The following is a 24,908-nucleotide window of genomic DNA, read 5'->3' as shown; positions in this document are numbered from 1 at the left end:
ATAATCGGAGTGTGACTTCAACCGTGATCGTATGCTCGTCTATGGGCTTGATTGGGAATGCACGCTCATTCGCACTCTGAGACAAGAGTATACGCTATCCTAAGGATCCAAGCGGGAGCGTAAACTGCCAGAACGCTCGGATCGTGGCTGGTTGATGAGCTGCTTGTCGGGACACTAGTAGAGAGGTTCTTCTGCCCTTGTCCTGCTTCGAGACACCTCGTCCGAGGCACGCTGGATCTCGGTGCGTTGCAAGAGTTGATTCATTAAGGTTGTCTGTTGTACAAGGACGCTCGTCAACTCTATAACTTGTCGAGACAAGTGTTGTTCGCCATTTAGATTGGAAGAGCTTGGAATGAATGTACCTCATTAAGCAGTGGAAGTGTGGTAGGCTCTGAGCGCAAGATTTGAGTTGGGAAATGTCAAATCCGCGAAGAAATGTGGTGAAAATGCCCCCAGCTTGATGGTAGGTCCGGATGGTTGAGATAGTCTTGGACCGACTTGGGCTGCTTAGGAGGCCACGGGGGCAGGCTGGGTCGTAGGAATAGGCTGGGCCGCATGAGTAAGCTGGATCACGAGAGCAGGTTGGGCCACGGGAGTAAGCTGCTCGACGGGGGCAGGTTGGGCCGCGGGAATAGGCAGGGCCGCAGGAGCTAGCTGGGCTATGGGAGCAAGCTGGGTCAAAGGAACATGCTGGGTGGCGGAAGCAGGCTGCTCAATGCGCGGTGCATGCGAATGCGAGGCTTGGGCTTGAGCCCATGCAAGCTTGGATGGCATGGCTTGGGCCATGATGGAACGTTGTAGTGGTGGTGCCACTCTGCTTACAACCGCATTTTGCCTCATGGATCTCCGCGATCCCATTTCTTGAGTATTAGAATTTTCACTTATGGAATTTTCTAAATTTCTAGCCATTATATTTTTCTTATAGGTTTTATCAAAGAACCTTTGCAAATAAAAAATTCTAATAATAAGAATGTATGAAAAATATTCAAATTGACTAGAAAATAGAGAAAAACTTTTTTATGCGAGAGTCTTCTATGAGTATGAATTTCAACTCTCAATGAAAGCACCAATTTGTGGATGCAAATTTCTTCCTCTTTGATCTTGGACAAAATTGCACCTACAAAACAATTAACACCTTAGGTCAAGGCCAAGAGCCTCACACGCCCACGATGAATTGGGGGGGCTTTGGCCGAAGAACCTCCGATGCCAAAGTTAGAATTTAGAGAGAAAAGTATTTGGAGAGTTTTTGGGAGTTTTGCAAGAGTATGGAACTTAGTCTTTCAAAGAAAATGGAGTCCTATTTATAGAGCATTGGGGTGTAATGGTGATTAATTAGCCTAATTAATTTAATTTATATGGAAGGTTTTGAAGGTTATGGAATGATTTCCTTGTAGAGGATATGAAGTAGGGATGGATGAGATAAATTTGAACTTGTTACCTATTTTGGACACTTTTGACTCGATTGATGGATGATTCTCCGTTGCTCGCGTGTAGGAAACCCGGTGTGTCTCGAGGGTAATTTTGTCCTATTCACCTAAAAATCCACGTGTCGCCTCTTGATTTTTTTTTTTTTTGGCTCCACAAGTGTGATTTGAATTAGTCTTTTTTTTTTTTAACTTTCATCGTTCACTAAATTATGACAACTCTCACCCCTTGTTTATATTTGCCTTTTGATCATCTTCAATTCGTTTGATCTAACGATCAAAATTTGTAAGGTGTGCGTGAATAACATCACCCTAACAAAAAATAGGGCATCATTTTGCAAAAGAACTGTTTAATTCTTTTGATTTATAAAAAGAATAATGATTTATGCACATTACGAGGCTTCCTTAAAACTAAAAAACTTGAGGTTTCGGGTTCGAAACCTGCTACTGGTGTGTAAGCTAGACTTATGTCAGGGGAGGCTGAAATGTCTCTTTGAGTCTTTCTGGAATTGGTGAATAACCGTGGTTTGCCACCAGTTGTCCCATTTTTAAAGAAAATTTTTTATGCACATTAATTTTTCATTTCCGGCACATTTTCTCTTAGTTTTATTCTTTAATTCTCCTTTAATTTGATTAATCCAATGACTGGAAAAAATGTTATTAATAGCTTTTTTTTTTTGGACTAATATTAATAGCTATTTTAGCCCAATACGGAACAAAGAGATTCTTCATGAGTAGCTAACAAAAAATAGTCACTGGCTAATCTAGCACAGAGGGGAGAGTATTTAATATAAAACACAAAAAAATAGCTCTTACTATTATTGATTTTTATAATTCTTTCCTTAAAATTAATAAAATATTCAAAATTTATTAAAATAGTCAATGTTCTTGGAGATACTAAATTAAACTCATTAACCAAAATAATTTTCAAAGTCAATTCACTAGCTAAGTTATAAAATAAAAAATAAAAAAAAATGAAAGGGTCACTTAGAAATACTAGTTTGGAAGTGCCGTTAAATGATAAAAGTGTTTTTGAAATTAATCGTTAATAAAAATGAAAGCGAATCTTGGAAAAACATGAAGTATTTCCAGCAAGAAACACATTGTTAAATAAATAGCACTTTCAAACAAACAAGTGGTGTTTCTTCCAAAATGAACATTAAGTGCTTTTAGAACCCAAAAATATTTTCACTAAAAACGCTTTTAGTCATTTTAAAAACAATTATAAATAAGTGTACTTCTCCGTATGTTCCAAGCATTTGAAATTTGTGGATTCATAGAAGAACCAATAGGCTCACATTATGCCATGATGGGTGAAGAGGGGGTCAAAAAGCCCAAACAAAATAGACTACCAAATTGGGTCTGAGAGGCATACAGACTGTTATTTTATGTCGTCATAACCTTGCATCCTATGTTCCTTGGATACTTTGCATGAGCAAAAAGAACTTGTATATAGGATGGTGCCTGTGTCCTTTTGGGGGAACTTACTTGTCTATCTACTTACAATTAACAAATCTTTATTGTCTGAATAAGGAATTGTTCATTCTCTTTATCATGAGCTACATATCATGTAAGCAAAAAATAATTCAATTTGGAGATTGTTTAGTCATCTATACGTGTTAAATCAAATTAACCAATCGATAACAAATAACATCCCATGATGAACTGTCCATTTGTTTTATGCATATGAATGGCTAAAAGATATCCAAATTGAATAATTTTTTGCACATATGATATTCAGATGATGATAAAAAGAATGAAAGGTTATAATTATAATGTTCGGATGGTAAAAGTTCATTAATCGTAAGTGGGGTGACAAGTAAGTCCAGGGTGGATACAAGCATTATCCATGTATATATTGTCTAAGACCATCACCAATGGTTGGGATAAATCTCAAAATTAAGCTTTAGACATCCCTAAACCATCTCTAATTGGGCTAAAATAAGCTTTGGATTGAAAATAATTTTTTGGACTAGATTCCCTAAAGAATTAACAAGGGTTAATTCCGTATGAACACACCAAACCATCCGTAATGCATGCGCGACTGAAGCCTAAGGCCCCAAACAGTTCACCACAAGCCAGATAGAAGCACGGCGGGTCCTATGCGAATAGGCTCGTCGGCCACATGCCAACGGCTCTTTGTGAGCTGGGGTTGGGGGGTTTATCCAACGGTTGAAATAATATGATTGTTGGTTGATCCAATGATCATGTTTTAACTTCTCTTTTTATTTTTACTTATAATCCAAGGTTGTGATGAAATGAAATCAAATTTAAAGGCAAAAGTAGACCTGACAGTCCAAAATTAAGTCTAATGGATAAATAATTTTCAAATTTCACCCAAAAACTTTATAAATGTCTATGTATTTGCTCAAACATTTAAAAAAATTCAGTTTCCCAACTTAACCACTTTTACAATCTAATAGGTGCTGTAAAGAATTTTGTTTGTAGTGAATTTATCAGATTATTCAATAACGAATGATTTCATGAGTATACTATTCATATTACATGAACACACTACTAAGATAAGAAGCATTAGTGGCAATTAAATTTGCCCCTAAAACTTCAATTGGTGGTGGAAAATTAGCTATAAGAACCTCTAGAAGTATGAGGGGCGGATGATATTTTTGCCCCTTCAAATTGCGTCATAAATGCTGATTAGGGATGGAGAAAGGGGATTTTAACGAAAAGTCTGTGGTATTGTTAACTTTAACTAAAAACCACATTTTTACACTAAGAAGTTAATCGTGGTGTTATTCACTTTACCCATTATTTGTCCTTATCTTAAAAATCAAAGTTTTCAAGTCATTTTCATTAGTTTTCCTATAGAAGAAACCTTACACTGCCCTAAAATTACTCAAGGCACGTCAGCTTGCTGATTGACAATTAATTAAGGGAATTGTTATTGACATTCCAAAAATCTCATTCTACACTCCAAACTTTCTGTATTTGGAAAGAAAAATACACTGTGAGGAGTGTAGAATGAAATTTTTGGAGTGCCAATAACACTTCCCTTAATTAATTCTTAATGCGTAATGCTAAGTAGATCAATTTTTTAAACTAATTTGTTAATTCATATAATGTGTCATCAATAAAAAATAAACATGCTAATACATATTTAAATAATAATTCAATTATCAACAATCACGTCTTATGATCTATAAAATTTAATCTAAATAGTTGGTTTCACTATCATTATCCATTCTTAATTTTGTTCCGCCCTTCCTATAAGTCAAACAATAAGGTTGTTACTTTTGTGCCTTGTTTTCCGTGATAAAACAAATAAGAAGGAATATTCTTACCTGCCTAAGCCTCTAAGATGAAACAGAAGGATGAAGAAAGCATGGAGGAAGAAATGGAAGAAAAGAAGTGAGAGAGAAGCTGTGAGAAGTGGTGTTGGCAGTGAGAACGGGAAGTAGAGTTGTTGTTGACTTTGGTGGGTGGTTGCCGGTGTTACGTGGGTTGCAATGGCGTAGCCATAAATTATTCGGTGGATGGGCTAAGCTAAAATTATTAGTATGAAATGAAATTTTTAATGAAATTTTGCCTACGTAAAGTTATATAATAGTAAAAACTTGAATGTGGTAATTTGAAGCAAGAATTTTACGCTATGTTTTCTAGGTTTCTAGCCTTCAAAGCTTTCAAGTGAATAAAATAAGGAACCATTTGAGGTATGGAAGTTTTAATTTATTACTATTAAATATAATATTGGTTAAAGTGATGAATTTATTTAACATCTATTAGCTCTTATTATTCTTAAAAACAACCTTACTAATAAAAAAATTTCATTTCTTAAGTGAAATATAACAATTAAAAATCATAAACTAACTCAAAAACAAATATTTTTAAGCTTGAAGAACCAAATTCTCCCTATGCTATAGCTTAGGGGAGCCTTGTACTTGGCTCCGCCCTTGGTGGGTTGGGATTTTAGTACATTTAAAGACTAGTTTGGTATTGTTATACTTTTTAAAAAACTACTTATGTTGTGTTGTAAGAATAAACAGCGATAAAATAAAATAGTCAAGTGTTTGATAAACTATTTTATAAATGTGTTTTCAACAAAAAAAGAGTGTTCGAATGTTTGGTAAATTTTTATATTAAACTGTAATTGTGTTAAATGACTAAAAAGAGTAATGATATTTAATGTAACATAATTTTTTATTTTTAACCTTTTTTTATTTATAATCCTTCTAGAATTTCTAGTGTCGATCAGACTCTTTTTCTCTTTCCGTCTGACATATCTTTTCCCTCGTTTTCAGTGAAGGAGAGAAAAAGGAGCAACCTGCAGTTTGAAAGGTTGGGAATTCTGGAAGACTAGTTCAGTAAGAAGAAAAGGACAAGGATCGGATTAGTGACCTAAGCTCTTAAAATTTGTACAAATACGAAGAAGCAGAGCACTTTTAAGAGGACCCAGATGGTCGAAGCTTCGAATTTGGGGGCGGAATTGGATGTATAGAAGACCGTCTGTTGGCAGCTCAATGTGCAATTGCAGGATACAAAATTGAATCTGAATCCTAATCTGGTCTCACAGGAAAAGATGATGGTGTTTCTCGGTGTGGTTTTGTTGGCGTGGGAGTTAGAGAGGATGGATGAGAGATGGGAGGAAGGACAGAGGCAGAAACAACGGCGTATGGTATGGAATCAAGGGCCAACAACGGTGATCGTTGAAGCTGGGGATACTGAACGACGTCGCGGCGGGGTCAGCGACGACGTCTTCTCGTTGGTATGATGTGTAAATTATTTGCAGTCATTTTGGCTATTTGAAAATTCATTAAAGACCTCAGCACCACTTGGAAATTAAGTTTGCAAGTTATAGAAGCACCAAAAAGCTGGTTTTTCAGCTTTTGGTACTTTGGTTTTTTGGCTTTTTTCACCTACACGTGAAAAAGCTGTTTTTCAGCTTTTGGTACTTTGGTTTTTTGGCTTTTTTCACCTACACGTGAAAAAGCTGATTTTGAATATCTATCGAACACAAAAAAACAGGAAGCTTTTTTTTGATAATCATTTCTTTTTAAATTTAAGCAAATAACTTCTAATATCCGTTTCTTTTTAAATTTAAGCAATACCAAATTGGTACTAATAGAGGAGATCCCACTATTTCTCCCCTACTGCTCACTATTTTGGTAGTGATATGTGTAACAGAGATAGAAATATCTCACTAACCAACCAGCAGTACCATAACAATATGCCTAACTAACTTCATCTTTGAAAACATAAAACTGCATTTGTTGATTCCGAAAATGGTAAATAATCATGGCTTGCTACTCGTTGCCCCCTTAACCAAAAAAAAAAAACCTTTCATACGTTGACTTGTGAGTAGGAAAATCTAACGGCTTAGATTACTTAGCACAATCTCATGGAACAATTATAGGGTGGTACTATTCACATATATATTTTTATCTCTTACACACCTTTTTCATTTTTAGCCATCAAATTAAAAGAATGGAAGAATATCAATGAAAAAATATTAATAAAAGCGTGTGAGAAGTAAAAAAAAAAAATGTGTGAATACCACCATCTTAATTTTATCACAAAAAACTTCAACACTTGAACGTGAAACAATTTAATATAGGTCGTCATCTAGTTGATAAGAGAATCGATGTGGAACTTTTCACATTATTATGCACCATAATCGTGAAAAAAAATTACTTCATATAGCAAATGCTTTATTTCAGTTTTTTTTTTTCTTTAACAACAAATTGTTGTTCATGCGATAATTTTAAACTCTTTTATATATATATATATAAAACTGGTGCCAGTGTCACTACTTCATGTGTGGACCAAAATGATCATGGAGCATTTGCAAATTGCAATACACATTGGAAAAGGATCCTCGTGGAATCCTTTTTCTATGGATATTAAGGATTTTATGATTGTGATTTTTCATCATACATGTCAATTTTCGTTAGGTACTATTTATATTTAATTTTAAATTTTAAATTTTGTAATAATTTATGACCGCATGATATACAATGAACAATCACGAACACGGGATTCTTAAGAAAATGATCCGATGAGGAACCTTTTCTATAAAGGCCGGATCCTTTTTCATAAACATTGGTGTATCTGGCATTCTGTCACCTCAAAACAAATCTAAGCATTAGTCGTTTTCCTTTTTGTGTGTCTAGTACTAAGGATTCCAAAGAAAAAACCGTTAGTGAAACACAAAACACTAGCTTCAAACAACGTGGCTCTCTAAAAGTCTAAGCATATACAAACAATTAGGGCAACCTAAAAGTGTCTTCTTCAAAAAATTTATATGACTTTTGACTGAAGCATATGACTATCGTCGTTCTGTGCACCTAACAAAAGTGATTTATTGTATTAATAGGCAATGGGGGTAAAGCAACAATAGTCTTTTATTATTACAAGCTACTAAATTTTAAAGGATCACATATAAGGAGTTATTACTTCTTACATGAAGACGTGATACCATCATTTTACTGTATAAATGTCATAGTTCGAATTGTTCATTCTTTTTTTATCATCTAATGATAATTTCTAAAAAAAATCTTTTTAATTTGAAGAATGTTTAATCTTACATATATCTCAAACAAATAAACAATTATGGTACCAAGTAGTATTTTTATGATTAACCACAAACTTGTTTGCTTTATATGAATGACGAAACGGTTGCCATATTGAATAAAGTTTTCTAGAGGTGATCTTTAGAAGGTGAAAAAAAGAATATACGGTTTAGAATATATATATATAACGAATGTGCTTGAAAGAGTCAGAATTTAAGTAGTTGGGGCAGTACACACACACACACATATATATTAAACATATGCTATATTAAAAGGTTAATTAGAAAGAGTAAATGAAAACCAACCTTCTATTCTTATGTAGTCGTGCAGACTGACTATTAGCTTTACCTTCACGCTCTCACCTTCCCTTCTTCTGTTTTGTCTACTGCGTGCTATCTATCTATCTCCCCCGACTTAAGGAACTGTTTCCCAAATTTGTAAATATATATATATAAAAACCCCGTACAGCTCTATCCCCCGTCTAACTTCCTCTCTTATATGTACATATCTTGCTCTGGACATTAAGCAGCTCCCCATAACCGCCACCGAAACTTGTCTCGATCGAGCAATGTAAGTCTCTCTCTCTCTCGATCGATCGAGCAATGTAAGTCTCTCTCTCTCTCTCTCTCCCCCCCCCCAATATTATGAACAGGAAGAATTAATTCTCATGCATGGTACGTAGGGGATTTCATTTGGAGTCAAAGAGTGCTTATACGACTCCGCATGTTTTGGTACAATATTGTTGCTAAGTGTTGTAGTTAATGATTAATTAGTTCATCCAAGGTTCTAAAATACGCTAGGTGCTAGTCGGGCGGCGGGTTGGGGCCTAGAGCCTAGGCAACGGGGTTTAGGCGGACTAGATGGATTTAATTAAATCTATTATATTTCGTGTAAATAAATGTCTATTTATACTTAAAATATATATAATTTCATCATAAACTACAAAATAAAATGACATATATTATGAGCTATTGGAATATAATGAAAACATGGGAAACAAGCATATAATGTGTGTTCATTTAAGTATTCAACAAGTCTCTTACAATTTATTAAAAAAATAAAATGCAAAATGAAAGTTATCTATTTTTTGTCTAAGTGAGTCGCAACCTAGGCAAGTGCCTAGGTGGGTCTTAGTGGGCTAGGTGGGTGCCTAGACGCGGACGCCTCAGTAGGTCTAGGCGTCATTTCTTAATTTTGAAATGCCAAGATATTAATCGAGAAGGTAACCAGCCGCCTAGCGCCTAGGTGGGACCTAGGCTGCGCTAAACGGAGATTTTTAGAACAGTGAGTTCATCCAGTAAGTACATTAAGCTACCCAGAAAAGAAAGGTTAGTTGAAGCCAGCAAATTAGCTTAATATATAATTTAGGATTTAGAGATTTTTATACTCAACTTGTTGATTAGGTAGAGAGAATATGTTGATTTATGCCTAACCTTCCATTTTTGTTTTAGGGAGAGAAGCCCACCCCCTGGTTATACTAGACATAAGACTTAGCAACAGTTTATTTTTTTTGCTAGTTCATGTCTACCAATATGTATGTGTGTTTATTTTTTTATGACTAGTTCATGTATCTACAAGTAATACTAGTTATTCAACATAAATTCAGACTCACTCATGAGCGAGCATATATATATATAGTTAGTTGTAATCGAAGTCCATACGCCCCCCGCATCATGTCAAATTTTATTAAGTAGTAATAGTATTAACTCTTTGGTTATAGAAAAAAAAAATTTATTAAGATTTATCTTAGGGAAAAATTAGATTAAATATTAAGTTTGACGCCTATCACAATAAAAGTTTTGATACCTTTTTGACTAAATATTAGTTGATTTATGTTTGGATTTATTACCAAGCAAATGCCCATTTGTTTAGAATATACCACCAATCATGCTTTTATGCGGAACCAAGTTGTTCAAGTAAAATAATTTTATACCAAATTATCTTATTTTTCCACCATAATCTTATTTTTTCACCCATTTTCTAATGAAAATTTTAATACTAAATTTAACATTATATAAAATAACTTCAAAAGCACTGTTAAAATGTAATATTTTTATATATTCTTTGTAGTCAAAAGAAAAATGTTAAACAACTTAAAATGAGAAACGAATCGAACCTCCCCTTTTGTCTCTTTATCCCTCTCTCCTTTCTAACTCTTCCGTCCACCTCACCCACTCCAAATTCTCTCTCTTCTTTTTTCCCTACTTTTTTTCAACCCTTAATTCTGAATTTAAATTCGGGAATAAATATGAGTATGAATCTTAAATTGAGCTCTAGTAGGGGGAGAAAGAAGGAGACAGAGAGGAGAAGAAAAACAAAGGAAGGTAACTTTTTCAGCGACAAAGAGAAAAGGAGATGCATCCGTCATAGGTGGTGCCTGGTTGTGGTTGCTTTCAGTTGGGTTGGGCAGGAATGTTGCTATTCCATTTTCCTAAAAATTTGAAGATTCAATCATTCTTTATATTTATTTTAGTTAGAACTTAAAGTTGTTAAGGATATTTTAGGAATATAAGTGGGTGGGGAAGAGTGTTTGATTTTTTTTAACTTTTTATGTGGGTGAAAATATAAAATCCGTACATAAATAAGACTATGGGGTGAGCATAATAACACATTAATAGAAAGTAGTATTAAATCTAAGAGCATTGAGAATATTAATTTAGTCTGCTTCTACTATACTAGGTTAAAGTTGGATCATTTAGAAGTAAAACTAGACATTGGCAAATTGGCAGCTTTCTTGGCTTTGTCAAGCAAGAGCGTGACAATAATCCAAAACTTTAAAATGCATTGAGGGCTTCAAATAAATTAAAAAGTTGTTCAATATTCGACTTTAATTGACCCTCTAAAATTTAGATTTACTTCCCATGCAGCTATAGAGAAATAAAAAACAAATTTCAATTCCAAGCATGCAAAGACCAGCAGAGAAAAAAGCAGGCGTCCACACCTACATAAGCCAATGGCCAATCTACTCCTTAGCATGGTCAGTCCGCCATGACAAGCCTTCACGCCTAGCCATAGGCAGCTTCATTGAGGACTACGGCAACAAGGTTGAATTAGTCCAGTTCAACCAAGACACATCCGATTTCGCCACCGATAACCGCCTCACTTTCGACCACCCTTACGCACCAACCAACCTCATGTTCTTCCCCTCCGAGGACACCACGAATCCTGATCTAATCGCCACGTCCGGCGACTACTTAAGGTTGTGGGAGATCCATGATGATAGGATTGAGCTCAAGTCTTTGCTGAATAGCAACAGGAGTAGTGAGTTTAATTCGGCTATAACATCTTTTGATTGGGTAGAGTGTGACACTAGGCGTGTGGCTACTTCTAGTGTGGACACTACCTGCACAATTTGGGACATTGAGAGGGAAGCTGTGGATACTCAACTGGTGGCTCATGATAAAGAAGTGTATGACATTTCTTGGGGTGGCTTCAATGTGTTTGCTTCAGCTTCTGGTGATGGCACTGTCAGGGTGTTTGATTTGAGAAACAAAGAGAGGTATGAGTTAATTCACTTTTTAATTTCTTTTTTTTTTAATGCAACTTCTTATTAGAGCTGCAATTGACACTTCAAAAGCGTACAATCATCCATAATTACTAGCTAGCCATCATACAATCCTCTAGCATTTGGTAACATACTTGTGCTTCATGTGTCTTGTGACCCAAGGCATATTTTCTTAATTTATATTTGCATTAAACTTAGTTGTATTAATTATTTTTTAAACATTAATATAGATCACAAATTTTTCAACAGGTCTACCATAGTTTATGAAAACCCTACTCAAGACAGATCTTTGTTGAGGGTAGAATGGAACAAGCATGACCCAAGATTCATTGCCACAGTTGGAATGGACAGCAACAAAGTGGTAATAGTGGACATCAGATTTCCCACATCACCTCTAATGGAGCTCAAAAAACATGGTGCCAGTGTGAATGCAATTTCATGGTCTCCAGGGAAGGGACACCAGATTTGTTCAGTAAGTGATGATTCAAGGGCTATGATTTGGGATGTGGTGAGGCCTGGATTTCAATCGGACAGTGGCGGCGATATGGAGCCGGAGATGTGGTATGGAACGACGGCTCAGATTAATCAAGTGCGTTGGTCTGCTGTAGAGTTGAACGGGATCGGTATTGGCTTTTTGAACAAGTTCCAGCTCTTGAAGGTTTAATTAGAATATTTATGGAAATTAATATTTAGGGTATCACTTGCAATTCCATGTGCTAGATGTAGAGTTTTGTAATTAAGAGAAAAGGGATTAGGGAGTTGACTGGACGATGAATCCCAAATGTAAGTGTCATGACTACGAGTATATTTGTCGTGTTACCGGCATATATACGTGATCATGTCATTCTGAGATGAGTATTGTAAGAATAAAAATATATTTTCTCATATTGTATGACATACATTTTTTTGTTTGAATAAACGATATTATATACATTAAAAGGTGGGGGGAGTAGGCTAAGACTCACAATGAGTTAGCAATAATATGGTTCAAATTCGTATTTGGCAATAATCGAATCTAAAACTTCTCACTTATCAGTGAAAAAGAATATCACTAAATCATAGTACTGCATATGACATACAATTGAATCTCTATAAATTAATAGCATTGAGACAAGAAAAATTAATTTAGCGAATATTAAATAGTCGATAAAATAATAATTTATTAACAATTATTAATTTATGATTAATTTATCATGGCATTCCTTATTTTCTTAATATTGTACATTGTATTTAATTTTTCATTTTGCGAACTTGCAATTTCATGTATCTGCTTAACTTAATAAAATTCTTGAATCCACTTATTTTTTTTCCAAAAATAGATAGTACGTTGTTGAATGTACTATCATTTAATCAAACAAAACACTATTTAAATAAAAAAAAAGCCATAGTAATAGGAAATTATTAATTTATATATTACGTGAGATTTATATGAATTTTTTGTAATGTATTATCTTATAATTTTATTAATTGTTAATTTCAAATCAGGATTGATGAAAAAAGATTAGTTAATTGAGATTATTAATTCATCAGGTATTAAGAAAAATGGAACTTTAACGAAAAGCTCTTGGTACTGTTAACTTTAACGAAAAATCACATTTTTACACTAAAAAGTCAATCATGGTATTATTTACTTTACTTTGTCTTTATCGTTAAAACTTAAAGTTTTCAAACTCTTTTCATTAGTTTTCCTTAAAAAAAAAACTCAAGGCACTAGACGATATTCACCTGGACTTTGGATCAGCTTGGCATTGATAAACAATTTTTAGTTTAATAACTTATAAACCCCTCATTGATGTCAAATAGACAACATATGAGCACAAACTTTGTATTAATTTTTTCTGAGATTTTAGGTTTATAGATTCAACTTGAAACACAAACATCCCAAGTAATCACTTGAGCTTATAAGGACAAAATCATCATAAAGTTGTACTTGACCAAAACAAAGACCACTAACACCTATTATTAAATTTATCATCTCATGCATACTTTGCATATATATACTGTGTTCAACACTTAAAAACAATAATAATTACAAGACTCAAATCCCCCAAAATAGTTATAAAAAAAAATTGAATGGTATTTAGGAAACAAAATTGAATGGTATTGCATCATATGCAATAGTAATTCACAAGTGTAACTCTCATGTGTGACATTTGATTATTATTTATCAAAATTTAATATTGTTGATAAATTATTTAAGTGTGTTAAAATATGTAGTATGTATTATGATATAAAAGTGTTAAGAGTTTACAATTATAATAAATGTTTATAGAGATATATAAGTGCAATTGCAATACATGATTGTAGTAACTTTATATGTAGGAACACTTGAGTTCAGCAACACAATCAGGAAATTAATGGACATCATAGCCGATCACTAGATGGTATTGTTGATCGTTAAAGAATGTTCTAGGTAGACTTGTAAACGAGTCAGGTTTATTGGGTTTGAGTCGAATTTTACCCAATCCGTTAAGTTAACGGGTCATCCGAACCCAACTTGTTAAACTCATTGATCACCCGTTTCACCCCTTAACACCCATTAACAATTTTTTTTTTTTTGTTTAATTTTTCATTCCAATTCAAATATCCATCCATTTCAAAAATCCAGCACATAATGCTAATATGCAAAACCAATGGAATCAATCCATTTTGACAGTTACCTCCATTATCCATCCTTTTTGTCGTTTGACAAAGGTGTGCCATGACCTTCTTCTTCAAATCCGAGACAGAGAAGCACTTGAAGGAAGGATCCCGATCTGACAAGCCAGAGGACGGGTTGCTGTTGTTGGAGGAGAGAAGCTTGACTTGCTCTCGAGAAAGCGGCTGATACGAAGTGTCAGAACCACCGGAGGAGTAGGAAGAGTCGTCTGTTGCCATTTTGAGCCGAGAATGTAGTCCTGGAGCATATCGGCGACCTCCTTGAAGTGGCAAAGATAGGCTTTGAATTTGAGGGCTTCTTATTATAACTATTGAAATTACACAAAAGCCCTCAATAATGTGTATTAACGGGTACTAACGGGTTTCGCGGGTTGACCCAAAATGACCTGTTACTTAACGGGTTGACCCGTTAAATACTCACCCGAATACTAATTTTAACAGGTCGGGTTAATAGGTCGAGTGTAAAATGCCAGGTCTAGTTCTAGGTGTATGCAACAAAATGATGCTTGAAGTATATTGAATTAAAATATATTTCTTAAATTATATATAAACTAGAATGATGTTACATGTTATTTATGTGTTAAAATTAAAAAAGTTGAGTAAAGAATTAAGAGATGTGGAATGAGATGAATGATTGAAAAAAAAAAATTGAAATAAAAGTGAAAACTATTCAAAAGTGAGATCCTGGGAACAAAAAAAACAAAAAATAAAAAGTAAAATTTCACAAACCATACCATCCACCGATATTAAAATTATTAACCAAGTTGTAAATGAGATAAATGATATTTATACGACATTTTATTTTAAGCCTTGTAATATTTAATCAGACAACATATTTTTAATTAAGACGTAATTTTAATCCTTGATATTTAAGTTTGGCATCTGAATAACTATCCATCCTTTGTGCTATTCTACATTGTCAATGGATCTTACTGCCGCTAAACTTTACCCGGCAAAAGGTACAAAGATTCCATTTCTTTAATTTTTAGGGGTATGCTATCCACACACTCTTTTTTACTTCTCTCACACCCCTTGTTAATTTCTATAATTTGATTTTCTTTAATTCATTTGATCCGACGACCGAAAATTAAAATTGTGTGAGAGAAGTAAAAATGGGTGCGTGGATATTACACCCTAATTTTTATTGTATTTTTGGGCCTGAAACCGCAGACCAATTGAAGACCGAGCCTTCAACTCTGCAAATTGTCGAGCTCATCGTTTTGCTTCTTTGGTTGCGATTCACGAACACGAAGCTTCTTCCGTCACTAACCCCTCATCTCTTCGATGGCGATGACCATTGAGGGTACGGTTCTTAGCCCACTCTGTTAATTTTTTTTTTCCACGATTATTTACAATAATTTTGTTTTTGGCTGGACGACGACAGTTATGCACAATTTCGTTGAATAATGTTGAAATTTTACTTCTTTATTTCTTTTTATTGGTCCAATCCAATTCCCCCTAAAATTTGGAGAACTGTAATCGAGTGGGCTGGAGCTGAGCATTCTGGAATTGTGCTCGAATTAATTAGGGTTTCATATATTTGATCACATTTTATGATCCGAAAACACCAAATTTTGAGTTCCTCTCTTTTTAATTAGACGTTTTATGATTGTTAAGATTCTTCAATTCCGTGAATTTTTCTCACTTGAATATTTGATATCTTATCAGAAGTGGTTACTAGTATCGATTAGAATTTTGCTTTAACTTATTAATGTGGAAGCGTTAACTGGGGAGCTTGGATTTCGATCATGATCACCATATGAAAATTAGGGGATTTAGTTGACAAAATTTGAAGCGGTGCGTTGCTCGACTTCTCATATGCTACGAGCATGATGTCCTTCGAGTATATGTGTCGTGCAATTGTGTTTTTGGTTCAGTTTTCAGTCATGCTTTGATGGGATTGAGTCCTAACACTTTTCTGTTTTGGGCATTGTTCCTCCCCGTATTGCTGATGGTTCGTGTTCTTTGCAGTGTAAGTAGGAATCTAGTTATGTGAATTTATCTTTGTTAATGAAGCTAGTAAACACATTTCTGAAGTAAATTTCTTGGTGTACAGGCTTGCAGGACTTGCTTTTATGTTTTCAGCAAGCATCTTGTTACAAATCCTGGTATTTTTCTTTTATTTATATTTTTATTTATTTTTTAATGGCTTGACTGGTTGTGAGCTTGTGGTTGTTAAATGCTCTAAATTATCTTGAGAGGTGTTTGCCTTGTACTCCAAGGCCTACAGGTATATGTGTCTGTCCAATTGCAGTTATAACCTAGTATTCTATTATGTCATGCATACTCTCCCTTAAAAATATGCTGTTTGTATCAAGAATAAGGCCCACACTCACACACGCACGCTTTTATCTTCATCAATCATCATACTTTTTGAATTCAGTAGCGGTGTGCTTTTTCTTAGCTCAACTTCTCTTCTAATGTGGGTCATTAAGCAGTTGGCATATCACTGTTCACATTTTTTAGTAACCCTCTTTCGAAGAAAAGTTAAGCTAGAATCTGGAATAATTCCCTGGAAGAAAGTTAGGAACAGAAAGCAGATTGATGAGTATTCTTCATGTTACCTGCTCACATTGGAGTTGGAAGGATTTTGTAGATTGGTTCCTCGGTTTGTTTACTGATGTTGAAGTAGTAAGAGGCCATTTGTGCATTGATGTTTTATTACAGCAATCAATAATTCTTGTGTGGATTAGATTTTCTTTCTCTTCTTTTGTTGATATAGATGGCCATGTAGCTTGTTACCATGAAAAAGTTATAGAACCCTAGTGGCACGGTGTTGTTGAAGTTGCCCTTCCTTCTGAAAAGGGCTATTGTATCACTTGCTCTACCGACAATAATGGTGATATATCACCAGATTAAGGGAGGGAAAGGTTTTGAATTTAACTGCCAATTGGATCTCAAGTGTATTATATGCTTACTCATTTACTGTTTGTTATTATGATTATTTCCTTTAATGTGTGGCAGGCTTGTGCATTGTACAACAATTGGTGGCCTATGTTATCTGGTGAGAGTACAACAACAACAACAACAACAACAAAGCCTTTTCCCACTAAGTGGGGTCGGCTATATGAATCCTAGAACGCCATTGCGCTCGGTTTTGTGTCATGTCCTCCGTTAGATCCAAGTACTCTAAGTCTTTTCTTAGAGTCTCTTCCAAAGTTTTCCTAGGTCTTCCTCTACCCCTTTGGCCCTGAACCTCTGTCCCGTAGTCACATCTTCGAACCGGAGCGTCAGTCGGCTTTCTTTGCACATGTCCAAATCATCGGAGCCGATTTTCTCTCATCTTTCCTACAATTTCGGCTACTCCTACTTTACCTCGGATATCCTCATTCCCAATCTTATCCTTTCTCGTGTGCCCACACATCCCACGAAGCATCCTCATCTCCGCTACACCCATTTTGTGTACGTGTTGATGCTTCACCGCCCAACATTCTGTGCCATACAACATCGCTGGCCTTATTGCCGTCCTATAAAATTTTCCCTTGAGCTTCAGTGGCCTACGACGGTCACACAACACGCCGGATGCACTCTTACACTTCATCCATCCAGCTCGTATTCTATGGTTGAGATCTCCATCTAATTCTCCGTTCTCTTGCAAGATAGATCCTAGGTAGCGAAAACGGTCGCTTTTTGTGATCTTCGCTAGATTGCTCCGGTCATTAGTGTGGATAAGTATATAAATGGATAGAGATAGGAAAGCAAACACAAGATGTACGTGGTTCACCCAGATTGGCTACGTCCACAGAATAGAAGAGTTCTCATTAATTGTGAAGGGTTTACACAAGTACATAGGTTCAAGCTCTCCTTTAGTGAGTACAAGTGAATGATTTTGTACAAATGACATTAGGAAATATTGTGGGAGAATGATCTCGTAATCACGAAACTTCTAAGTATCGGAGTGTGGTGTCGTCTTGACTTGCCTTATCTGTCTCATAGGTAGATGTGGCATCTTCTCTGAAAGTACTCTTCCTCCATCCAGGGGTGGTATCTTTAACTGGTGGAGATGCACAAGGTAATGTATCAATTTCACTTGAAGCTTACTTGTAGTCTCAGGCTTGGTCAAGCGCGATACAAACCATGTAGTAGGAGTCCCCCAAGTCGCCGAGCTAGGGGGTCTGCTGAAAGAGGTGACAGACAAGGTAAGCAATCAGAGCTCCGACTGATTGTTCACCTTCTCCCCATCTTGCAGCAGCATGAAGGATAAAGAGAAGAAAAATGAGAAGAGATGATATGAGATACTTTTGCTTTTGAAGAAGTAACTTTCCACAGGCTTATTCTTGAACTGAGCTGGAGGGTTTTCTGGTTTCCTCCAGAGTATAAGGCCGACTGAAGAATTTGAGGGTCAAAACAAGTCCATCAAATCTAGAGTACGTTCCACCCTACTGATATGGGATACTTTTGCTTTTGACAGAGTAATGGGTGTATCGGCACGTGTGCTGTTACGCTTGTCTCCACATGCTTCCTTGTATCCTTCGCACTTGCCCTATCTGTTCCTCAAGCAGATGCAGAATCTTCCCTGGAAACATAAGATGTTGAAGATGAGTACTCGAGAGCAATGCCAGGTAAGTAATCAGGTAAGGGGTTCCAGGCAGTCAGTTCCTGGCTGGAAGCTTGATTCCAAGTGCTGACTGATTGCTCTCTTTCTCCTTGTCTTGCAGGTAAAAACAAGGCCAAAGGAAAAGACAGGGAAAAAGCATGATATGAGATACTCTTGCTTTTAACCCTGATGATATGAGATATTCTTGCTCTAGTATAGCTTGTTTGCAGAGGTATTATCGGGGGGAAAGAAAGCTGAATATTTCGAAAGGCTTCGTTGGGAGTGCCCTCTCAGATATGATGAAGGGTTGAGCATTTTTGCAGGTCTGCCTGTCCGTTGGGGATGGAGGTCGACATATATAGGAGTCTCCCTAACAACAAGTAGTAATGCTATTCCTTTACCCTGCTTGGTCATAGCACGGTAGTGGGAGCTGCCAGTTGCAATGGTACTGTTCCTTTACCCTCTCTTCGCTTTTGAGAAAGTAGTCATGTTGGGAGTCTGGCTCTCGAGATTCAGAGGACGGTGCCTCTTCGATTTTGGAGCAAGCAATCTTGTTGGGAGTGTTTTCTCGAAAGTGAGTAAAGGTTGGGCATGTTTGCTAGTCTACCTTGCCACGAAGCACAGAGGTTGACACACAAGGACTTTCCAATTATCCAGCAGTGGTACTGTTCCTTTACCCTTGTGGGTAATAATATGGTAGCTAGACCTTCAACATTTATGTGTCTAAACTTTGTTAGTGCTGTTTCTTTGCTATTCTTTTACCTTTCTTGGTCAGAGCGATGTAGTGGGAGCTGCAAGCTTCACGTGCTCAACTTTGGCAGAGAACTTTGGCAAAGTTATCTGTGGTACCCATGAGCTATTGTTGCGTGTGGGAAGTGGGTGATTGAACAGTAAGATTCATGTGCTTTCTACTTCACCAGAAGTCTTCGACAGAATGCCCATAATTTCTGCAAAGCTGAGTGTGCGTGTGACAGGTGCTGACAAGGCTAGAAAAGTAGGTGCCTCTTCGATTTCTGAGATCGGCCCTCGTGGTCTCTGAGCAGCCCAGCTTTTGAGAAAGCGAGCGCCTCTTCGATTGATTCGGAGAACGATGCCTCATCGATTTTTGAGAAAGCAATCATGCTGGGGGTCTGGCTTTCGAAGATTCGAGGAGCAGTGTCTCTTCGATTTTTGAGAAAGTAATCACGTTGGGAGTCTGGCTCTCGAGATTCGAAGGGCGGTGCCTCTTCGATTTTGGAGCAAGCAATCTTGTTGGGAGTGTTTTCTCGAATGTGAGTAAAGGTTGGGCATGTTTGCTAGTCTACCTTGCCACGAAGCACAAAGGTTGACACACAGAGACTTTCCAATTATCCAGCAATGGTACTGTTCCTTTACCCTCTCTTCGATTTTTAAGAAAGTAGTCATGTTGGGAGTCTGGCTCTCGAGATTCGGAGGACGGTGCCTCTTCGATTTTGGAGCAAGCAATCTTATTGGGAGTGTTTTCTCGAATGTGAGTAAAGGTTGGGCATGTTTGCTAGTCTACCTTGCCACGAAGCACAGAGGTTGACACACAGGGACTTTCCAATTATCCAGCAGTGGTACTGTTCCTTTACCCTTGTGGGTAATAATATGGTAGCTAGACCTTCAAAATTTATGGGTCTAAACTTTGTTAGTGCTGTTTCTTTGCTATTCTTTTACCCTTCTTGGTCAGAGCGATGTAGTGGGAGCTGCAAGCTTCACGTGCTCAACTTTGGCAGAGAACTTTGGCAAAGTTATCTGTGGTACCCATGAGCTATTGTTGCGTGTGGGAAGTGGGTGATTGAACAGTAAGATTCATGTGTTTTCTACTTCCCCAGAAGTCTTCGACAGAATGCCCATAATTTCTGCAAAGCTGAGTGTGCGTGTGACGGGTGCTGACAAGGCTGGAAAAGTAGGTGCCTCTTCGATTTCTGAGATCGGCCCTCGTGGTCTCTAGGGAGCCCAACTTTTGAGAAAGCGAGCGCCTCTTCGATTTCTGAGATCGGCCTTCGTGGTCTTTGAGCAGCCCAACTTTTGAGAAAGCAAATGCCTCTTCGATTTCTGAGATCAACCCTCGTGATCTCTAAGCAGCCCAGCTTTTGAGAAAGCAAACGCCTCTTCGATTTCTGAGCAGGCGCCTCTTCGATTTCTGAAGCTCCGTCGAGTGCAGATTTTTATAGAGGCTGACATTAAGTTCCAAAGCACACTTGAATCTCCACCAGTAGAAGCTTCATTCTTGCACTTCTAAGATCTTGATTTGTCCGACCTCTTCTCTCTTCAACACCTTTGAAAATGTCTGGCCCCTCCGACCGTCGTTTTGACTTGAACCTTGTTGAAGAGGCAGCCCCGCCTTCTCCAGACAACATATGGCGCCCATCCTTCGTCTCCCCTACTGGTCCTCTTACTGTTGGGGATTCCGTGATGAAGAATGATATGACCGCTGCGGTGGTGGCCAGGAACCTTCTCACTCCCAAAGATAACAGACTACTTTCCAAACGGTCTGATGAGTTAGCTGTTAAGGATTCGCTGGCTCTCAGTGTTCAGTGTGCAGGTTCTGTGTCTAATATGGCCCAACGCCTATTTGCTCGAACCCGCCAAGTTGAATCCTTGGCGGCTGAAGTGATGAGTCTCAAACAGGAGATTAGAGGGCTCAAGCATGAGAATAAACAGTTGCACCGGCTCGCACATGACTATGCTACAAACATGAAGAGGAAGCTTGACCAGATGAAGGAAACTGATGGTCAGGTTTTACTTGATCATCAGAGATTTGTGGGTTTGTTCCAAAGGCATTTATTGCCTTCGTCTTCTGGGGCTGTACCGCGTAATGAAGCTCCGAATGATCAACCTCTGATGCCTCCTCCTTCTAGGGTTTTGTCCAGTACTGAGGCTCTAAATGATCCCCCTCCGGTGCCTTCTCTTTCTGGGGCTCTACCGACTGCTGAGACTTCTCCTAAGCAACCTTTGTGAAGGCTCCGTCTTGTGTGTTTATTTTGACTCATGTATATGTACATATTTGTAGCTGATCGGGGATATCAATAAATAAGCTTTCCTTCATTTCAACGTATTGTGTTAAATACACCAAAGCCTTCTTCGCTAAGTTCTTTGAATTTTCTTTTGTTGAAGCTTGTATGTTGAAGCTTTCTGAGTGGAGCATGTAGGTTGGGGTAGTGTTCCCTTAATTTCCCGAGTGAGGAAAACTTCTCGGTTAGAGACTTGGAAAATCCAAGTCACTGAGTGGGATCGGCTATATGAATCTTAGAACGCCATTTTGCTCGATCCTGTGTCATGTCCTTCGTTAGATCCAAGTACTCTAAGTCTTTTCTTAGAGTCTCTTCCAAAGTTTTCCTAGGTCTTCCTCTACCCCTTCGGCCCTGAACCTCTGTCCCATAGTCGCATCTTCTAATCGGAGCGTCAGTAGGCCTTCTTTGCACATGTCCAAACCACCGTAACCGATTTTCTCTCATCTTTCCTTCAATTTCGGCTACTCCTACTTTACCCCGGATATCCTCATTCCTAATCTTATCCTTTCTCGTGTGCCCACACATCCAACGAAGCATCCTCATCTCCGCTACACCCATTTTGTGTACGTGTTGATGTTTCACCGCCCAACATTCTGTGCCATACAGCATCGCCGGCCTTATTGCCGTCCTATAAAATTTTCCCTTGAGCTTCAATGGCATACGGCGGTCACACAACACGCCGGATGCACTCTTCCACTTCATCCATCCAGCTTGTATTCTATGGTTGAGATCTCCATCTAATTCTCCGTTCTTTTGCAAGATACTACCTGACGCCCTCCCCCTCCTCCTTTATCCGGGCTTGGGACCGGCCATGTAAGACATAGGCGGAGTTTATCTGGTGAGAGTAATATAAGTAATATAAGCTGTTTATTCTACTTGGTAGTTATGTTTCTTTGAGTATCAAGTGATGTGAATTTTGATTATTTTTGTAGCTCTGATGTACGTCGTGGTACCCATGCCTTGCTTATTCTTTGGTGGCGGTTCTACTCAGTTTTTGCTTACTAGGGAAAGCGATGGGTGAGTCTTTTTGAGATCTTACGTAACAAAAGTTTCTTCCTTAATGTAACCCTCATATCTAATATACCCTGTATTTATAACATTGTTTAACTTATAGATAGTGCATGGTATTTTTATAATGCCATGATACTTGTGTGCCATTATACTAGTTGTGCCATGATACTTGTGTGCCATGATACTAGTGTGTCGTGGACCAATTTATTTGTGTGCCTGTGTGGTGGAACTCACAACTAGATCGAACCAGGTAAGGCTAGCCGACATTCTCCTCTCCCAGACCCTGCGTAAAGCGGGAGCCTTGTGCACTGGGTACGACCTATTGCCATGTGTGGATGATTCATGAAGATAAAGGCAAGGATAGCTCATTCTAGAAATCTGAGGGAAATATAGTTCATTCTAGAAATTGGGTTTATAGATAGAGTAGAACAAAGCATAAAAGTACACATTGAAATATTGCTGAAAGGGAGGGCCAATTTAAAAAGATCAATCCTTTTAACACACCACCACCACAACAACAAAGCCTTATCCCACTAAGTGTGGTCGGTTGCATGAGTCCTAGAATGCCGTTGTGCTTAGTTTTGCGCCAAGTCTTCTGTTAGCTCCAAGTACTCCGTGTCTTTTCTTAAAGTCTCTATTCATGTCTTCCTAGGTCTTCCTTTACCTTTTTCCCCCGTGCATTTGTCTCATAATCACATTTTCTAACCGAAGCATTTGTAGGTTCATAATCACATTTTCTAATCGGAGCATTTGTAGGTCTTCATTTCACATGTCCAAACCACCTTAACTGTCCTTTTAACACAGCAGTAAGTAATTATTAATGTAAGTAGTGATGTTTACCCTCCAAGTAAGCTATAACCAATAGCCCATGTAACTTGTGTCACTGGTAAACTGCCCTTAGAAAGAATCTCTACCCTCCTTGTTTTTCTCTTTATTTTTGGGTGATAATCTTAAGTTATTTATCATATTTGTTTGTTTCTTGTTTTCTTTGTATTGCAGGTGGATAAATGCTGCTAAATTCTTGACTGGGGCATCCACTGTTGGGAGCATAGCCATTCCTATCATTCTTAGGCACGCTCATATGATTGAGACACCTGCAATGTGGATTGAATTCTTTTCATTCTTCATATTTATCTGTACTGTCATGTGTTTCCACCGTGCTAGTCTCGAAGATGAGTGGTGATTAGCACTCGAAAAGCCTAGGTTCTTATCTACTGACTGGTAATTGTTGCGGTCACCATTGATGTAATATAAGTTAAACAATTGCAAGAAGTGTGATAATGCATGCGAACGGGAAAGGAACGTAGCCTTTCCCACTTTGTAGATGTGATCACTATATATATGTATGTTCAAAGACCCTTTCTTCAATCAATCTGTATACGTTGTTGGAAGGTATCTTGATCGGTTTTGCCTTTTACTTGATTTGGCAAGGACGTTAGTTTCTTTGTTAATGTGGGATTGTTTGTGTATGTGATCGTCTAATCTTGGAAATTGCATTTGCAATTCAATATTATTTACCTGTGATATTGATCTTTAGTAAGTGATTTCACGCTCGTTTCTCCTTCTGCACTCTTACCTCTTGTTTGTGTCATTTGGTTCATCTTTGATTTATACAATTTTGAAGTCGAGAAACAATGAGGCCACGAACACCACAATGTGGTGGTATTCCTCTTTTTTTGTAAGTGGGAGGTATCTTTATGAAGGACGAGTTTAGTATCAAGTTATTAATAGGTCATTTTGAAGCGTAGCTCCATTTTCACATGTATCGTTGTATAAAAAAGTTGAAAACAAATCGTGCAATAGATGTGAAACCAATTAGGGCTTGTCTGGAACTATTTTTAAAATGACTAAAATTGCTTTTAGAGAAAAGGTTTTTGCGTTCCAAAAATACTTAAAAGTGTATTATGCAAGAAGCATTAATTATGCGCTTCTTGCATGAAGCAATAAGGTGTTTTTCCATGATTCACGTGTCATTTTACTAAAGATTGATTTCACAAACATTTTAACCAAAAACATTGTCAACCATTTTATGAGTTCTTCCAAATGAATTGGGAAGAATGTTCCACTTCAATTGCCAAAACAAACAAAAATGGAAAGACCAACCATTTTATGAGTAATTCCAAATAAATTGGGAATAATGTTCCACTTCAATTGCCAAAACAAACAAAAATGGAAAGACCAATTTATAATTTGACTTTTCACTTAAGTCTTTGGGCTGGCGTGGATTGGGGC

General features: G+C 37.2%; 2 protein-coding genes across 5 annotated transcripts; both read left to right on the top strand.

Annotated features, from left to right (window-relative positions):
* The first annotated feature begins 8,356 nt into the window (after positions 1-8,356).
* On the top strand, positions 8,357-12,338 carry LOC103449491 (WD repeat-containing protein LWD1-like). Of its 2 annotated transcripts, none has more exons than XM_029090702.2 (3): positions 8,357-8,552; positions 10,816-11,447; positions 11,703-12,338. In XM_029090702.2, exons 2-3 carry the CDS (start codon positions 10,852-10,854, stop codon positions 12,115-12,117), a joined length of 1,011 nt encoding a protein of 336 aa, XP_028946535.1. In that variant the 5' UTR covers positions 8,357-8,552; positions 10,816-10,851; the 3' UTR covers positions 12,118-12,338. The 2 variants fall into 2 exon arrangements, with proteins under 2 accessions (XP_028946535.1, XP_028946536.1); XM_029090703.2 differs by having other exon boundaries at positions 8,398-8,518.
* A 2,908-nt stretch (positions 12,339-15,246) lies between these two features.
* Positions 15,247-24,071, top strand: LOC103449490 (vacuolar protein sorting-associated protein 55 homolog). 3 transcript variants are annotated; one of them, XM_029090522.2, is made up of 5 exons: positions 15,247-15,414; positions 16,168-16,219; positions 17,076-17,115; positions 22,598-22,682; positions 23,676-24,071. In XM_029090522.2, the coding sequence occupies exons 2-5, from the start codon at positions 16,187-16,189 to the stop codon at positions 23,857-23,859; spliced, it is 342 nt and encodes a 113-aa protein (XP_028946355.1). In that variant the 5' UTR covers positions 15,247-15,414; positions 16,168-16,186; the 3' UTR covers positions 23,860-24,071. The 3 variants fall into 3 exon arrangements, 2 of the variants coding, with proteins under 2 accessions (XP_028946355.1, XP_028946356.1); XM_029090523.2 differs by lacking the exon at positions 15,247-15,414 and adding an exon at positions 15,989-16,083; XR_011573927.1 differs by lacking the exons at positions 15,247-15,414; positions 16,168-16,219; positions 17,076-17,115 and adding an exon at positions 17,131-22,503.
* The last annotated feature ends 837 nt before the right edge of the window (positions 24,072-24,908 follow it).

Source organism: Malus domestica, chromosome 12, assembly GCF_042453785.1.
Source record: "Malus domestica chromosome 12, GDT2T_hap1".
NCBI lineage: Eukaryota > Viridiplantae > Streptophyta > Magnoliopsida > Rosales > Rosaceae > Malus > Malus domestica.
This window is presented reverse-complemented; position numbering and strand designations above follow the sequence as displayed.

What these genes read in the sequence shown, in the direction of transcription:
- LOC103449490 (XM_029090522.2), top strand. Translation starts at nt 16,187, where the DNA reads ATGTTTTCAGCAAGCATCTTGTTACAAATCCTG. An exon ending in GCATCTTGTTACAAATCCTG is followed by an intron (nt 16,220 to 17,075) that starts GTATTTTTCTTT and finishes AATGTGTGGCAG; the next exon opens with GCTTGTGCATTGTACAACAA. An exon ending in CTTACTAGGGAAAGCGATGG is followed by an intron (nt 22,683 to 23,675) that starts GTGAGTCTTTTT and finishes TTTGTATTGCAG; the next exon opens with GTGGATAAATGCTGCTAAAT.
- LOC103449491 (XM_029090702.2), top strand. Translation starts at nt 10,852, where the DNA reads ATGCAAAGACCAGCAGAGAAAAAAGCAGGCGTCCACACCTACATAAGC. An exon ending in GATTTGAGAAACAAAGAGAG is followed by an intron (nt 11,448 to 11,702) that starts GTATGAGTTAAT and finishes ATTTTTCAACAG; the next exon opens with GTCTACCATAGTTTATGAAA.